At 39.4% G+C, this 17952-nt stretch overlaps 1 protein-coding gene across 1 annotated transcript in view; it reads left to right on the top strand.

The window, feature by feature from the left end:
• Nucleotides 1–17952, top strand: part of pik3cb (phosphatidylinositol-4,5-bisphosphate 3-kinase, catalytic subunit beta) — a 55056-nt gene that overhangs the window by 25923 nt on the left and 11181 nt on the right. Inside the window, exons 3-7 of the mRNA XM_088300787.1 lie at nt 7409–7604; nt 10494–10722; nt 14542–14762; nt 16242–16421; nt 16618–16785. Of these exons, the coding sequence (XP_088156913.1) occupies nt 7446–7604; nt 10494–10722; nt 14542–14762; nt 16242–16421; nt 16618–16785 (957 nt within the window). The 5' untranslated portion in view covers nt 7409–7445. The remainder of the gene's footprint in view (nt 1–7408; nt 7605–10493; nt 10723–14541; nt 14763–16241; nt 16422–16617; nt 16786–17952) is intronic.

The following is a 17952-nucleotide window of genomic DNA, read 5'->3' as shown; positions in this document are numbered from 1 at the left end:
ATTTGTGCTGTTGAAGTTGAGTTTTTCAGGGCAAGTGATGCAGTTTGAAACATCACAGTCATTTTTAGGACTCCACTCGGAGGACTCCTCGGAATTTAGGCCCATACAAGTTTATTTGTTGAGATTTTTAGTTTAAATCTGTCATCTAATTGAAGCTGGTCAGATACAATTGGCTCACCACTTCAATTGTCCATGAAATGAGATAAACTTGTGATAAAGTAGTTTGCTTCTGTTCAAAATCTTAGTAAAATGTCAAAGATTCTGTCGTGTTCTAGTTTTGACAAAACACTACAAACAAAGGGGTCTTCAACACGGTGCACCAGGTTGCCCTCAATAACCACATGAGTAGCCAGCTGGCATGTTCTAAAAATAGTTCACCAGTGATTGAATTGAATATAAATGTTGTCATTTGAATTTTTTTCATTTTTCTTTTTTTTTTAAATTCTTTCTTTCTTTATTCATTTTTTTTCTTCTGGAAAATCCCTCAAAACGCTGATCAAGATTTAACATACATTTTTTCATGAAAAAGTAAAAAATCTGCGACTCCGTAGGTGTGCGAAACTGAGAATAAGCAAATATCAACTGTAGTTTTAAGTTGCATCAGCACTAGATGGCAGACAGGTCTTGTTTGCGCTTCGAATGTGTCTCATACTGCCCTACACTACAAAGTGAGGCGGCCTACGACTTGTAGTTTTGTTTTTTTCGGTGGATTTGGAATGATATGCACAATGCCGAATGAACATTATCTACCTCATTAATATTAAACAATTCAGTTTGTATTTACCTTTAAATGATCAAACAATATGACTTGAGTATTTGATTTTTGTGATTATGTTGTGAGTAGAATTTAAACCAATATTTAGTGTCCATGGTATGGATTTATCTGGGTTCCCTTTTCTTTTCATGCTCGCTTTCTGTCTGCCTATCTTCATTAATTTTTCACTCAGCTGATGTATGAGGGCAACCAGTGCCATTAGACCTCCTTAATGTCATTCAGACACAACATTGTCACAATGCAGCCTTACGCCGCTACAATCTGTCTGGCAGTTCCTCATCAGGATGTCACAAATATGATGATATAAGCAGCCTCAAAAGATTTGGGCTGTTACTGTCAAGAAGTTAGTTTGCGCCTGAAAGGACTGAGTGGTGTGAAGTGACTTTGTCTTGAGTCTAAAAAATGTATTTACCTAAACTTTTATATATTTGTAAAACAATGGCTAAAAGAATGTAAATGTTGATGTTTATGCCGCACCACTTAAAAAAAGAAAAACAAATGCCATGCCTCTGATTCAGCTCTCATCAGCTCTTTATGAATGACTTATTGGGACTTTTTCACCGGCTGTTATTTGTCACTCACTTCCTGTCTGGTGTCGCTGCTTCCTTCCTGAGTGTGGGTGTGTGCCTCTGTGTCACCGGAGATGGTTGGTGAAATACGATGTTTGATCCAGATATGTTTGGGCTGCACGACGCGCATACATTGTGCTCATACAGAAATACACTCTGTCCCCAAATCCACATCATCAAATGTGTTTGAGCTGATACTGACACTGTAAGATCCTGCTTGATGTTTTCAGGTTGCTTGTTACCTAATAACATCATAACAACATTTAACAACTTGCTGTCTCATTTAAATATTTCTGTAACACAAAGCAATGAAGTATAAGAAAATGAACCAGAAACTCCGCTCAGGGTCCCAGTCTCATCTCTCCTTGCATGCCTGCATATGAGTGATCTGATTCTCAGTGTGTTGTGCAACAAAATATACAGCAGTGTGTACATTCAATTCCTCCTTGAAGTATCAGAATCAATCAGAATCTGACAAATTAATGAGAATGTAATGAAAATTAACCAATGAAAATCGGACTATGCTTTTGAATTGTAGTATGTTTACCGTTATTACTTTCGCAGATTCAAGTTGCTTCTGTGACAACTGTGGGAGTTTCTTTCATTTGAGGGGTAAAAACACATTTGTGAATGTAAGATATTTTTAGCGCCCCGAAAGTGGAAAAAGGTGAATCTGTGTGCGCCACAAGGTTAAATTAAATATTCACTATCCCTGAAATATGCGTGTACTATTACCAAATTGTTTTATTTAAGCAAATAGTGATACTATAATTTCAACACGATTGTGATGCATCACACCCATGACGCATTTTTTGTACATACATATCTCATGACCGCTCATAACCATATACCATAAATGTAGTTAACTGTCTCTCCCAAATTTGAAATTGCCATCACAATTGATAGGCCCTTGTCCACTGTACTGGTTTTAACCCAAGACAGGCCAGTATCGCTTTGTGTGATCGCTTTTCCATTACAGTTACATTGGAACCTTTTCTCAGAACCTCTTCCTCTGAAACGCAGGCCATTCAGTGCCGTGATGTCCTGACAGACTGCACACGCCCATTTCTTTTTTTTTTTTTTCCACAGTCATAAAGTTACAGTGTAATACCAGATTTACTACCATCGGGAAAAAAAAGTGAGGCTTATGCTGAAAATTTTTGGGAGCGGCCCGCACCTAGCCAAGTCTGTTGACTTGGTCTCCGAATGGAGGGCAAGGAATGTCCTGTGGAGAGGCGACCAAGTGAATGAGTGTTTGCTCTCATTCAAGAGAATGGACCCAGCCATCTGTGCACGGCAAAATGTTTACCACGAGCTTCATTATTTCATCCACTGGTACTGGTCTTTGCAGTAACTGACGGGCAGCTGTCTTTCGCTGGCTTACGGATCATGTTTATCGAACAGTCACGTCCTTCCCACCCATTTACAATCCTAAATATAGTTTTTGTTGGCGTTAGGACTGCTGACTCAACCACGCATCATGCTGACAAGCACGCACAGATTGTGCCACAGTCAATTCATTATTATAAAAACAGTATTTACACAATGAACCCACATTTGTTTGGGTGTGCTTTCTATAAAGCTCTACGATGCTGCAAAAGGCTAACGAAGAAGCAATTGGTGTCAAATGGAGTATGTTGAAGTGATGCATCTTGGTTGTTTTCAGATCTTTGTATTTTGGGAAGGAGCTAAGTTTAGCCTGGGTTCTTAGCGGAAGTTAGTAAGAGGGTTTGCTACATGTATATATTTTTTCTCAAGATAGACGTGTCGTTATTGCTTGACAATTCGTTTGTATGAGGTTCAAAGCAGTGACATGCACGCCAGCATTTTCACACTTCACACTTGTTTATTTTCTTTAAACAAGTCATCTTTAGGCCGTTTATATTCATGGTTAATGTTGGAAGTGTGTTTTAAATGGCTGTTATTAGTTTGTGGTAAAGTATATCTTAGTCCTCACCACCTCCACTAGCATCAGGTCCACAAAAATGAGGCACCAGGCTTTATGTCGTTCCAGCTGCAGCTGTTGTGAAATGCACTAAATAAATACATTTGTATTGTATTTATGATACAAACTATTCATTATTGTATGATATTTGAGACCTTCTTGGGGGGAGCGTCAATTACTCACTTTTATTTTTCCCTATTTTTCCCAGGGCATGGGTCTGTCCCTATCCTCCCTAATTATTGGGAGTTATATTTCCTGTAAGTCAGTCACAAATGTTTTTTCTTTGAGCAACGTTGGCGGTATCTTCATCGAACGTGTCATCAACATGACCGCCGCAGAGCCTTCTTTTTTTCACATTCCACCTCCACTCAGTCACACTTTGCTGACACAAGCAGCCAGAATATTGCAAGCACCTTTGTCATCAGTCATTTACAGGATAGTGCCTTCTTTGTAGTCACGAGGTGAATAAGTTGTTCTGAGCTTTTATTGAACCCATTATCGAAGAAATTGTGTCACACACACACACATACAAAATGTTGGTGCTTCTTTTTTTCCATCAGATGCATACACAAATGCAAGCCAAGAATCAAGTTATTTATACAGCCTTTTAATCTGAAAAGTGTCTCAAAGGGTGTTAGACAGGCGCACAGTTGAGAAACCAAAAAATAACCTCAAATAAAGAAAAAAGAGGAAACCTTGAGAATCAACCACAGATGGGGGGGTCAGTTCAAGGTTGACCGGGCTGCAATGGACAACATTTGGTTCTGGTGGCTATTTTGGCAAAACAAAGAAGGTTACTAGCATCCTTCACCTGTCAAAGGGGTTTATAAGTTCTGTGCGGTGTGGAAGACTGGAGACAGACATTTTTATGATCTTCCTCTACAATGTCAACAAGTCCACTCTTTCAATCTATAGTATGTTGATCATGGCTCTGGAACACATCACATACTCTTTAAATGTGGTGGAAATATCGATAGGACTGGGCCATGACTACTCTAGCACCCTTCTGGGATTTCACGGGAGGACTGTACCAGCGTTTTTTAAAGATAAAGGCATGGCGAATCCCCCATAGAAGCTACAAAAGAATCCAAAACCCCACACTGCTTTTAGACATCTTGGTGCAGACTGGCTGGTCACAGATTTGCTTCAACAGGAGTTGGAGAACTTCACATGCATCATGCATGACCGGGCACGGATAACCTCAAGAAAAAAAATGGTCGGTCCTGACAAAGTCCTGGACTCTGTCAAAATTAGACCTGTCTACAGCAGGCCAAGTACAGAGTTGCCTGCTGTAAAATATCAAAGCAATAATGACGAACCAAAATCCATTTGATCCAGGCATGGGCCGGGAGAATACGAGAGAGGAAGATGCGTTGGAACCTCCTCCCTTATTTTTTTGTTCAAGTATTGGCTCAGAGAGAAAAGACAGATTTATAGATCATTTGGAGAGGATGGAGAATAGGATCATAATAATGAGGACGACAAGATGGAAATGGACAAAATAGTCTGAGAAGATGAGAGTTCAGTAGTTTAGGTCAAATAGTTTGTATTGCTATGAAAAAAAAGTTGCCAGAAATCTTTATTACCTGTTATTTCGAATAGAAAAAACACTGAAGATGTTTTGCAAAGTAATAAATAATTTCATTGAATTCCCAATGTCAGAATTGCATGCAAAAATGTATTCATTTGTCCCTTCAAGTCGATATCAACATACATCACTACTTCAGCGTTAAAAACCACAAAACAGGTGGTTTTAAAAAACACGGGGGGATGTGCGTGGACCGGTCAATGCAGAATTCTCCTTCGCAACGCTACCGCAATGGTGGCTCACCACAGATTTAAACATTTTCTACTGAGATAGTGGCTCTGATTTCCGCAGATGGGGCATTCCAGAGTACTGAATCCCGAATCGAACACCCTCTAGAACCTTTGGACTTCTTTTTGGCTCACAAGACCAGCTTTATACTGTGAGACAGTGTGTTACAATAACCACAATGTATGTGGTTATGGAAACACTCACTACATGTTTGTAAGTGTTTTAAAAGAACGTCTTTCATCATCTTTGGCTTGGGAATTATTGTTTAAACTTTGACTTGATCCATGAGATGACATTTTTTCTTCTGAACAAAGTATGGGTACACTTTTAGATGGATCATGTTCGTGTTGTTTCCTTTCCTTTTTTTTTTTTTTTAAGTTAATACTCTGGTCAACTTTTAGTGTCTTGAAAAGTGCTATACTGTATAAATAACATTTTTATTGCCACTAATCCAAGATGGCTATTCTCTGAGAGTTGTAATGTTAATTTTTCAGCTTTAGACAATATGACATCGCATGTCCCTCGATGCATCCATACACCATTTTGCAGTTGCTGAACATTAAGTTGCAAAGCAATGTCTATTTTGTTGCTACAAACATCTTGCAAACACACCAGCTCTCCTCACACTGTATCTTCTCACTGAAACCTGACCCTTCAACAGACTTCTGCCTTTCTGCCATTATATTCTCAATGACCCCACTCACCTGCATTTGTGTGGGTGTGCGAGCACGTATGTACGAAGCCATGTGCATGTGAGAGAGACAGAGGGGCACAGTGTGTGGTGGCATCTCAGCATGAGCAGACACTCTTCAAGCTGTCTCGTGTCAAAACGTCATTCTTGAAGCCTATAATTAACAAGCTCAGACTTATACATGCACAGCTTGTTCAAGTCTCCTTTTGTATTGTGGACAAATCACTCAGTCATGTTTCTTTTTGTCAGTGTAATCGGGCACCCTCATAACATTAAAAGCTCACTGTTGTTTATTTTCTTGTGGCGGAACACAATTCGTAAAGGGAATTTTCAGGTTATTTCATGCAACATTGTAACCTAATGACGTCATTTTATTGAGCAGATTATTTTTGATGATGAGCCCATGCTGTGAATAAATGGAAGGCCCTTTAAAGAGAGGTTCACGAAACAATCCACTGTTGGAACAACAGTCCAGCACACACTTTACATTATCTCCATTTGCACCGTTGATAATGGCAAGTGGCTCCAAACGCACTGCAGAGATTGCACCATCCTCAGACATGTGGCATAACAGAAGCTCATCCGCTGGTAGCTCAAGCACTTAGCTTGTAGGGGAAAGAACATTAGAGGCAATCAGGCCTGTCATTTCCAATGGGCTGATTGAGCCAAAATGGACCTGTGGCAAAGTTAATGTGCAGGACCATCTGAGGACAAGCTAATGAGGAAAAGAGCAGGTGGAAGTGGTGTGGTGGAAGAAGCACAAATTGAGAGCAGTGGGATGTCCACTTTGTGCAACTCATTCGAACTCCTTGGTATTGACTTGCGTTTGAGTTCATATATCCACACATGAATTCGATATTTTTATCATGTAAATTTTAATCTGAACACTATGGCAACATTTGAAAGTCTCTGAAATTTGGTTAGTGGGTCGCAAATAGCATTGCATCGCTGTTGAACACTATTTAACTGTGACGGATTATGGTCTTTTATCCCCCCCCCCCTTTCAATAATTGTTTTCACTCTTGTGTGACACGTTTGCCTCTGTGTTTTATGACAACATTTAAAGTATCGTATGTGCATATATTATCTGTCTGTTATTGTATAGTATAGATTTGATGTGGTCTCTGTTTGTCTTCTTTGCATGGTGACCAGTGTCAAATGAGGTAAGAGCCGGCTGACCTGTTTTGTTTGCTTAGTGCACATTCCGCTGTGCACTGGCCATATCCCAAGTTAAATCCACCAGCTTCCATGGGGGCATTAGCGTGTTGAATTATGGTGCCTTGGCATCTTGTTGTTGTTAAAGAAAGGCATCGGACCAAACTTACTATCTATATATATAACAGACAAAAAGCAATCTAAGGATTGTTTCAAGATGTTGTCTGCCTATTTTGATGCCAGTGGTTTGATGTCTGTACAGTGATTCAGAACCGTGTTTAATTTAATCACGTTTGCAATTTGAAATTTGAAATGTCACTTACATGAAGTTCCTGGAATACTTAATTGCGGTGGCTACTGGAATTAATCCATAATTTTTCACTATAATTATAACTCTTTATTTGTGCCGTGTATGAAATTTGTCCCCAACCTTCATCTTTCTTTGACTGTTGTACAGGTCCTTATGGTTGAGTTGGTGTGTGGTGCCCCTTGCCATGCCTCCAGCCATGACAGACCTCCTGGACATATGGGCAGACCACTCGCCCTTGGCTGGCCATGCCCCAGACCAAATCACGGTGGACTTCCTGCTTCCCACTGGTATTTACATTCAAATGGACGTTCCTCGCGAGGCTACCTTTCAACATATCAAACTGGTAAGAGGAGCTTGACTGTCTTATCACAATCATTGTTGAACCTGTCTTGAATGTGATTTGTGGAATTTTGTCTCCCTCTTTTGTGCCCTAAAGTTGTGAAAAAGTCAAGATCACACAAAAAACATGATTTTACAGAGAGCAAAGAAACAAGACATGGAAATGTTCTTTTATGTAACTTCAACTAATTCAATTGCCCATTAATTATATTGGCTAACTGTTTCAGCCCCACATTGTCTGCCATGAGAGGAATTGTCTTGGATTTGGACTATAAAAATAGATGCTTTGGATTTGAAGATGTGAATTTTCAACCTTTCCTGCCTTGCCCTGGCCTGCCAGCCAATTATATGTTGCTAGCTTTAGGCTCTTGTGTGCCTATTTGTCACCCAATATAATCAATTAAGCTTTCTTTCTTGTAGATTACTGAGTTGGAGGAATGTCGGTACGCGGGTTGCTCATACTTTTACTCTTTGATTTGAGTTTCTTGCATTTAAACTTACAAAATTGACAAACCTATTGTCTGCAGTAGCAGGAATAAACTTACTAAACAGAACGACGTTTTCAGAACCAATGTAAAAACAGGGATCCCACTAGTCCTGGAAAAAACATGGAAAATAATTGACCGATTTTCCAGAAAAGAAAAACACCTGAAAAATTAGGGGGTGGGGGGGTAAAATGTCCTGGATAAGCTTGAGATGTCATGGAAAATATTATTTCTTCCCTCTGTTTCTTTCTGCCTTGTGGCAAAATGCAAATGGATAAACGGACACTTATGTTTGTTTTCGGCGGCCTTCAATGGACTACATTGAACTCTAGCGCTTTTCAGCTTCATCTTTGCTTCAAGCCGGCACAGCTGCCATCATGATGCTACCAATCAATCAAATTGCATATTCCCTTCGGACAGTTCTGCTGCCAACTGTTTCTATATGACTTTGTTGCTAGATTTGCTGACTTTTTAGACCCAATTAATGATTTATTTTCTCCAAAGAAGCGCCAAAGATAGCAGCTTTCAGTTCAAGAGTGTTGCTGGAGTGCAAGTGTGAGGTTTTTCTCCCTTTCTTTGTCTCCTCTGTTGAGTGACAGAGAGCTGTCGTGAGCAGGCCATAATTTTTGGCTGCGTGCTCTGAGATTAAATACATCTCTGATGGGTAACTGGTAGTCTTACCGGGCCAATTTTCACACCTTTCATTCTTTCTCCATTGTCCCATAAGTAAATTAAGGACCATTTTTTAGCTAGTGTTACGCCCCTGAGCTCGTCAACCTGGCCGTGGGTCCTAGTATTGGGTTCGGTCTCTCTCCAAACCCATCAGCGACTCATTAGTCAATCAGCTGTGTTCCATCGTCTTGATTTACTTAGCAACGAAAGTCATTTAGATGTCTCCATCCAAGTGAGATCTTATATTAGTGTTGTCACGTTCACACACACGTCATTCTTTTGAACAACTCTTTAGGGGAAACAATGAGAATCGATTCACAGTTGTTTGTTTTTCTGCGCCACTTTGGTGTGGTATATTTGATAACAGTGAATCAGTCTGGCTAAATGAACAAAATATAAGGTAAAATCTTTGAATTGACACTTCCCTAAAGCTTGGGAATGGAATTTATTGTTGTATGTTGTGCTAACCTGACTCAGACTATAGCGGATGAAATAGTCATGGAAAATAATTTAAAGATTGTGAACCCTGAAAAATATCACATTCTAACTAAGCCAAAGTGATTGAGCCTTATGTACCTCACATTTGTAAGGCTGGTACAAAACTAATGTTCATGTCATGAACGTTTCATTTTGGTTGACTGGTGTGGCAAATATGTTTTTTCAGATAATTGCAAATGGGATGAATTCATTTTTACATGTGCACAGTAGACCTAAATGAGTGCTTATGTATAAAACAATGTCAGTGTTGCATGCACATGTGAGTGATCCCTGAGGAAAGTCTCTAAACAGAAGACAAATCACCAGTACATTATCACATGACAAGCAGTAAAAACCCCTTTGGGCCTTTGCTACAAGTAAATGAGAAGATTTAGATTTTATTTTGATGGCCATATTAATGACCAAACAGCCAAAATGGCAAGATGTAGTTGTTGTGCCTGGTGTAAACTCTTGGTATTTTACAATCAACCCATTGCCTTGATATATTATTTGGAGGTGCACTTTTCCGAGAAAGTTTAGGAACATGTAGAAAAAAATAACTGCAAACTACGTGTTGATTATTGTTTTAGGTAACTATTCCTTACACATTTTCTTCTTTGGATGAAGCTACGTTTTTTGCAAGCATATCGGTCCATTTTTTATCAACTACAATGTTAGTGTGGAAGATACACCTGTGCACTTCAACTGGGAACATGGTGCAGTGTGTCAGGCAGTCTAGATGGAAACATTTCATGCACAAGCTGCTGATTTATTTAGAACGTAGGCTGCATTCGGTAATTAATAAGAGGGGTGTGCGCTTTTCCTTTCCGAACACACACACTCACCCACGCACACACACACGCACACACACTCTCAGAGTAGTGCACAGGCATCAGTGAATTTACAAACGCAACCCTTTAAACAAATTAAATTTGAAACAAATTTCCCCCCAAAAAATAAAATAAAAATCTTGACTTGTCTGACTTAGAAGGAAGACAAATAACAAGTAAGCCCCCAAAATAGTAAGGTAAAACTACAATACCTGATGTTATGGTCGCAAACTTGCAATAAAGTGAATTTGCAGTAACTGAACCGTAAAGTAGCAAGGGAACACCCCACAACAGTAACTGTTCATACTTTTAAGCGTTGCTTATGGCTCCTTCTAGACAATCTGTATTATAATCAAGGAATCCATATGCTTTTTAAAGCTTGAAAAGGTGCTTCTTTTTCTCAGTTAATTCTTTTTTTTTCCCCTGTAGCTCTTATGGAAACAGGCTCAGGCCTTCCCATTGTTTCCCGCCTTGGGCGAGATGGAAAGCCACATGTTCGAGTGTGTCAACCAGACGGCCGTACACGAAGAACTAGAAGATGAATCTCGGAGACTTTGTGACGTTCGGCCCTTCTTACCAGTTCTCAAGTTGGTGACACGCAACTGCGGTCAAGCGGAACGGCTGTTGGATTCAAAAATTGGCGTGCTTATTGGCAAGGGTAAGACATGTTTATTAAACAATTAGAGCTCTCACACAGACTCCATGTCTGATTTTAAATCAGGAAGTCACCATAGGGATCATGGCTAATAAATCTTTCCAAGATCACAACTTCTACCTCTGCAACACCACCACAAAACTTAACAGATCGATCCATTAGCCAGTAGGCCCATCTGGAGCTTTCTCAGATCAGTGGCCCAATTGCAGAATGCATATAATCTACACTATTTCGATTAAAAAAAAAAAAAAAAAAAGTTTTTGTTTTTAACGTAGCAGTTCCCATTCCATACACAAAGCTCTGTTTCCACACTCACCCCGCCCTTATGAACTGTAGTTCATAGCAAACGTTCTCCGAGGTGGGCTTGTGCGGTTCGCGTTGGTATTTGCGTTCGTGTTTTACTGACAAAAAGGTGACGTTTACAACAAACATTCGGTAGCAAAGCTGATGAAGCGTGCCTCGTAGATAATTGTAAACTGTGAATGTTTTCCTTAATTAATGTTTATGTGACATAAAATGCTGCTGTGGTGGGGTTTTCATGTTCTAATGTAGATATCGCGCCGACCGTCAGGTATCCATGTTGTCTTTCAGAAAAAGGAGTCGGGGGGGCATGAATAGGCTGACAATGCAGACAGCCTGCACTACTTTACGTCTGTAAAACATTAACGATCATCAAAATTTACATGCTACATACAGGCATGTGATAATCATTCTCTGAAATTATGTAGAATGAAACTCACAACATTTTAGATGATAGTCACTTGCAGTCCATATTTGCCTCGTGGAGTCGCAACATTACACCACTTATTGAACAAAAAATGTGAAAGACTGTCACAAATTTATAGGAAAATATGATAATTGTTGTCTGAAAATAATACAACGAAACTCACAATATTTTGGATGATCGTCAGATCGGAAGTGTTTCCTCATTAAATGATATATGCACATTAATGCTATTTTCAGAGAATCGTTATCACAGGCCTACATTTGCGAACATAATATTTTGTGATAATCAGTTAGGTTTTACAGACAGAGTTGCGATAGTCGCATTGGAGGCTCGCAGGCTGACTGCATTGTCAGCCATTGCGCTGTTATTGTCTCTCCCCTTGATCCCTTTCTTCAAAGGAAGAACATGAAACTTGACGGTTAGAGTGATATCTAAATTATGGGAATACTTAACGACCTCATCCGGCATTTTAATAGCACAATAGACCGGTAAGTCCAAAAGGAACAGTCTAGTGTCCAGCACGTGTGACGTCTCAGGGATTGCATGAAGCGGTCCAAACTGTCCAATATGACTGCGTGTTTTGATACTTAATCGGCAAAAGCCTTTTTTCAGGAAATAAGATGCTGTTCTTCCTTAGGCTCACTGACTAATCCAGTGCTGGAAAATTAATTTTGATCGGTCTGTTCCTTTAACAAAATTGTTTTATTTCCTCCAATTTGTGGTGCCTTCTGTGAAAGAAGCTCCTCTGCTCTTAAAGAGGTTAAAACAAAACCATGCAAAAATGAGGACAGGCAGCAATTTGAAGAGTTTAAGAAGAATAAATATTGAGTCTATGAGTGCGTAATGTCTTGGTATGTAAACAAATTGCGACGCAATTTGCACTATGCAAGGAAAGTTGTACTAATCTGAATCATGCAAATTGTAAACATCTGTAAATATTAACAAAGGTAAACAATAATATTCAGTGTGTTTCTTTTAGATAGCCCTATTCCCTTTGTTTCGTTTGTTAGATAGGATGACTTTAAATGACCTGAACAGTGTTCTACTTCTGTTAATAAAACTGTGCCCATGGTAGCATCAATGGCTGTAAATCCCAACAACTCTCGAAATCCTTTGGGCACACAATAAAATATAAAGTCCAACTGTCTTTTTATGCATTTGGTGAGACTTACTTTTCAATAGTTTGAGTTAAAAATACATCTAAAGAACTTTGACGCTATTGCCATTGGCCACACGAGTTAAAAGTGCAGCTTTCCAGGGCTTTCTTCTTTTCTGATCACTTGTTGATGTTCTAAAAACTGTCGACCTCAGATGCCCACAGGATGGTATAGGAAATATGGGAAAAGGAGCTTAAGTTCACAAGTTTCAAACTCAAGGTCTGGGGGCCTAATAATATTGAAAGTTTTTGTTACCAAACCATCCAGCCATCCATTATCTGTACCGCTTGTGTTAACAAGGGTCAAGGGGGGAGCTGGAGCCTATCCCAGCCGTCTTCGCGCAGTAGGTGGGGTACACCCTGAACTAGTACCCAACCAATCGCATGGCCTCTCGCAGACGAACAACTATTCACGCTCACATTCATACCTAGAAGCAATTTAGAGTGTCCAATCAACCTGCCATGCATTTTTGGGGCATGTGGGAGGAAACCGGAGTACCCAGAGGATCACCCACGCAGGCACAGGCAGATCATGCAAACTCTACACAGGAAGGCCGGAACCGGAATCGAACCCTTTCACCTCTGCTCTGTGAGGCCATCGTGTTAACCAGTCGCCCACTGTGCCGCCCTGTTACCAAACCACTTTTTAAAATACATTGAACAATAGTTGAACAAATTATGTTCCATGACTAGGAATTTCAGAACTCGTTATGCATTAATATTTCTCATACAAGCACCAGCCATTTAATAGTTGATCACAAACACAAAGTGGTGTAAATTTGTTTCCTTGTTCCTCAACTACTGCATTCTTCCAAACTCAACAAAGTCAAGGAAAGATTTTGAAAGCGACTATATATAATGAATTAATTGATAAAAAAAAAAAAAACATTTAACTACAGTACTTCAGTCAAGTCTAAAAGTAGGTGAGGTGACCTTCATTAAATCTATGAGTCATGCGACTGTTAAATGGCTTTAAATATCAGCATGTTGTTTTCATTAGGATGTAACTATTGTGTTGAACCTCTTTAGTAAACAGCGCAGGGTGATAAGGTTCAATAACCCAAACAGCACCTCTGGCATTTAGTTCTAGCATAATGTGGAGGCTCCTGTTTAATTACATGAGAGACTGCCATTGCAATTCGAACACTGGCCCGTCTGCTGTTCATTTAGGGCCAAGGGGGTGTTTGTGGCTCTAAAGTTACTCATTTGTCACATTGTGGCATTTAAAATATAGTATAAAAATATCACAAGCAAATGAATGTTTAAAAACAAAAAACTAACTTCAATTTAGTGCTTCATTGACATGAGCGAAGGAATAGACTCCATCTATTTACTGATTTACGTTCTGGATGCAACAGATGATCACAAGTTTTGTGAAAGGTCAGAAAGAATAATATCTCATACATTAAGTCTGTGGAGAGCATTTGTTCTCTGCTTGCTTCTTGTTCTGTATAGCTCATAGCTATATAGCGGAAGCTCCCTTCTGTAAGATGTGGGTATTACATGGCCTGTGGGCCATAGTCACGCCATCCACAGTCTCCAAACAGGCCTCGTGAGGACAAAGTCAAAATACCAAGTAAAATAAGCGTGCTGCTTTAGTGTGCTCGTATACGTACATGTGTATGTTGCGCAAGTAAGCAAAAGCAATGTGTCGGAAAGCAATGGTGAAAGGAAAAAGGAGATTTGCCATAATAATCATTTTAGAGTCTCACAAAGGAGTGTCCAATATGAGTGCGGTTTGTTCTCAAAATGGAGAAAACGTAAGGCAGACCGTAGACCACAGATACAATACATGTTGCAATTGTGTATACAGTGTATATTTTGTTTTTATACGGCTGTTTGTTATTTCCAGGCTTATGCTAGCGCTTATAAGTTGTACTTTTCAAGGAAAATTGTTGTATTATAACTGTAACTGCTTTTGTTCCACATTTTCTCCTAGGACTTCATGAACTTGATGGCATGAATGACCAGGAAGTAAAGGACTTCCGGAGTAAAATGTCTCGCATCAGTGAAGAGAGAATGCAACGTCTCCAGATGATGACGTGGACAGAGTGGCTGCATGCTTGTTTTTCCCCACAGCTCGAGCCAAGGATCATCAACGATGGACTCAATGACCGCTCAGCTAACTTAAAAGTCATCATCCACGTTGACCAATCTCAGGTGAGCTTCCATGGCAGAACGGCCTGGCCGTAATTCATGAGTGCAAGTCATGTTCCAGAAAGTTATATTGGCATTTAAAGGGAAAATATTGTTTTAGTTTGTGTTTAAACTGAACGCAAAATTATCAGTTTTCTATACCGCGATGAGTGCAGCTAACCTGACTTTGGGCGAGAAAGAGAGAGAGCAAGAGAGTACACCCAGGACTGATTGCCAGTCAATCAGGATAGATATAGACAACGAACTTGTCATACTCTCATTCATGCTAAACAGAGTCAATCAATCGCAGTGCTCACACAGAGACAAACGATCGCTCATTCATATGTATGACCAATAGCGTCTTTTAAGTTTGGTAAATGACTAATTGCGTCTTTTTTGTTGTGTGGCATAACGTGGCAAACTAATAAGGAACAAAGAACAACGATGGAAAACAGGCAACTTTTTATGTTCCTTCTTTTTGGCATGTTTTTTGGTTTGGTACAATACCATCTCGTGTACTCCAGTCAGCGGACTTCAACATATTGTTGCCAACAGGTCATTCTTCATCTTAACATCAGAATAAAAGAAAAAAAAAATAACCATTACTGCGTCACAAGACAATTGATGCAAAAGCAAGAACATTTGTTAAAAATTATCTAAACTTTTTCTGCTCAAAGCCATCTTATGACAGAACAAAAACATGTAAGTCATGTGACAAGGCAAAATGGGTCAGAACTAACATCATAATGATGCCATTGTCACAGAATTTGACAGGGAGGTCAATGGACTGAAACCGTGCATGTGTTTTCTTGAAGTGTCCTTCCGTTGGACACATTTTGTTTTTCATAATCATGATGGCAATCCTCAAGACTTTGTGCTTTACAGTAATGTCTTACACAAGAATAGGCCATCTGCACTCAAGTGCATATTGGCAGGAAGTCTTATTTGGAAGGTCAGCCACAATAAGCTATAATATGGGCAGGAAGTGTGGTATTGTTATAAAGTGAGTCTGGTCACTGTTCATTGGTGAGCCTCCCTTTAGTGACTTCTTGAGGCTTATTCAGTTGTTAGCCATGCCCGTGTACCCTCTGGTCTCTCTTTATGTTGGTATGTCGGCATTGTCATTGGAGCTTGCGGAATTTGGTGGTATGTTAATTTATTAATGCAATTCTATTGTATCGCCAGGAAATTATAATACCATCTCAGGAAACGGGTCAGTACTAAGCTATAAATGGAATACAACACTAAGCCTCCCCGTTTCATTCAGAACATATTGACCCTTCCGTCTCAGTTGATTCTGCAACAAACACATTTGTGTCATCACATGTGTAAAGTCAATGACTTATGATTGTAGTAAATGCCTCTGTTTGCATGCCATACCTTCAGTAGTTCCATAAAATGAAACATTTACAATATGCAGAATATTTCACATTGTGTCAGAATGTACAAGTTGAGTGTTAAAATGATAAATGCTGTGATATATAATTTTTTTTCCACCTGAAGGATTCTGCCAGTCTGAAAGTGCCTGCATGCTGCAACACTTCCGAGCTGATGGAACTGGCTGTGCGGAAGTGGTTGACCACTCATGGGCATGATGAGGAGGCATGGAGAGGACAGTACGTACTTCGAGTCAGCCATTGCATGGAGTTCCTCTCTGGAGACCATGCTCTCTGCGAATACAAGGTCAGTGCGTGCATTTTGTTGTCTTATGGCTAATGGTTTTTAAATTGCTGGTTGTTGATGAGGATTACTAGTTTGCTTATTATTTCTAAGTAAGCAGGGCTTTTATAGTCTCTCAGATATATGCGTATTCCATTGTCATTGGTCAATTGTAAAGAAAACCTATTTACACCTTGACTGTATACTGTCTTGTGTGTAGTATATACGCACATGCATGCAGGCGAAGGAGTCGCCACACCTTACCCTGGTTTCCTCCAGCACAGTCAAGGCAATGTTTGAAAAGGAAATTACTGCTATTGGAGCAGTAGTCAGTCGCAAGTCCTCCAACCCACCTTTGCCGCTACCTCCCAAAAGGAGGGTTCCCATGGTGAGTCAGCAATGTGCTTTTCTCTCATGTAGCTAAAAAAAGGTCATTAGAAACACATTATGATGCAATACAGTTTTCCACCGATGCAAACTACAACCGCAATAATGATTATGTTTTTATTTTAGCTCTTCATTGGGCACTATTTGGAATCAGCAAAAAAATAAATTTACAACCTAGACAATTTTCAAGTAAAGAAACAGATGTATTGTTTAACTTTTTGGGATTTAAAAAAAATAGTCCTTAATAGAGCACAGTTTATTACCTGTCGGTGCCCCATTAAGTCCGGCCTGTGATTGATTGGTAATCAATTTATCCTCTTACCCCAAGGCAGCTTAGATTGGCTGCCTTTTTCCCTAGACCCATAACAGGATAAATGGTATCATGGTTATTTATTATTAATAGTGTTCTCATTATTCTTATTGTGGGTAGGCTTACAGTGTTTTTCAAACATCATTCATTGTCATGAGCGAGATGGGAAAAAAAATCACAAAACTAATTTATATTATATAGTAATTTATCATTTAAATTATCACACTAATTTTATTCAGTTTTTATCTTGGCATATATATATATATACATATGTATATATGTATATATATATATGTATATATGTATATATGTATATATATATATATATATATATATATATATATATATATACAAAAAATTAAAAAAAAATTTAAATTCAAGTTGAATGTGTCACTGTCTGACTTTGCATCTTTCACCAGTTTGTTGCTACATCTCTGAGTTCTCCATTTTTGTAAATTAATCCTGTTCCTTTATTTTCTTTTTCATTTTTTGTCAGTTAGCCTGTTTAGTGTTAAGAGGTGAGCTGGAGCCTCTCCCAGCTGACACTTCCGGTCAATTCTCGACTTCATAAGACAGACAACCTCACATCACATCTGCATTCAAACTTGTGGAAAATGTACAGTCCCCATTTAACTTAATGGCCACTACTTACCAATCTGATGTTGGCCGTTGTGGTCCACTGACGCATCGATCTAGAAGTCGGCATGTTGGACCGGAAAATGACAGAAATACTCACTGCAAAAGTCGACAGTCGCCAACTACTCCGGGCCTTCTGCGCATGCCTGAGAAAAAGTTCCCCTCCATGCCATCGGCAGCAAAAGTCAATGCGTAGCCTATGGCGGTGATGTCGAATAACAG

The sequence above is a fragment of the Idiotropiscis lumnitzeri genome, chromosome 7 (assembly GCF_059441095.1).
Source record: "Idiotropiscis lumnitzeri isolate Australia: NSW breed Sydney's pygmy pipehorse chromosome 7, RoL_Ilum_1.0, whole genome shotgun sequence".
Lineage (NCBI taxonomy): Eukaryota > Metazoa > Chordata > Actinopteri > Syngnathiformes > Syngnathidae > Idiotropiscis > Idiotropiscis lumnitzeri.
Note: the sequence above shows the minus strand (reverse complement) of the source record. Positions and strands in the feature narration are given on the sequence as shown.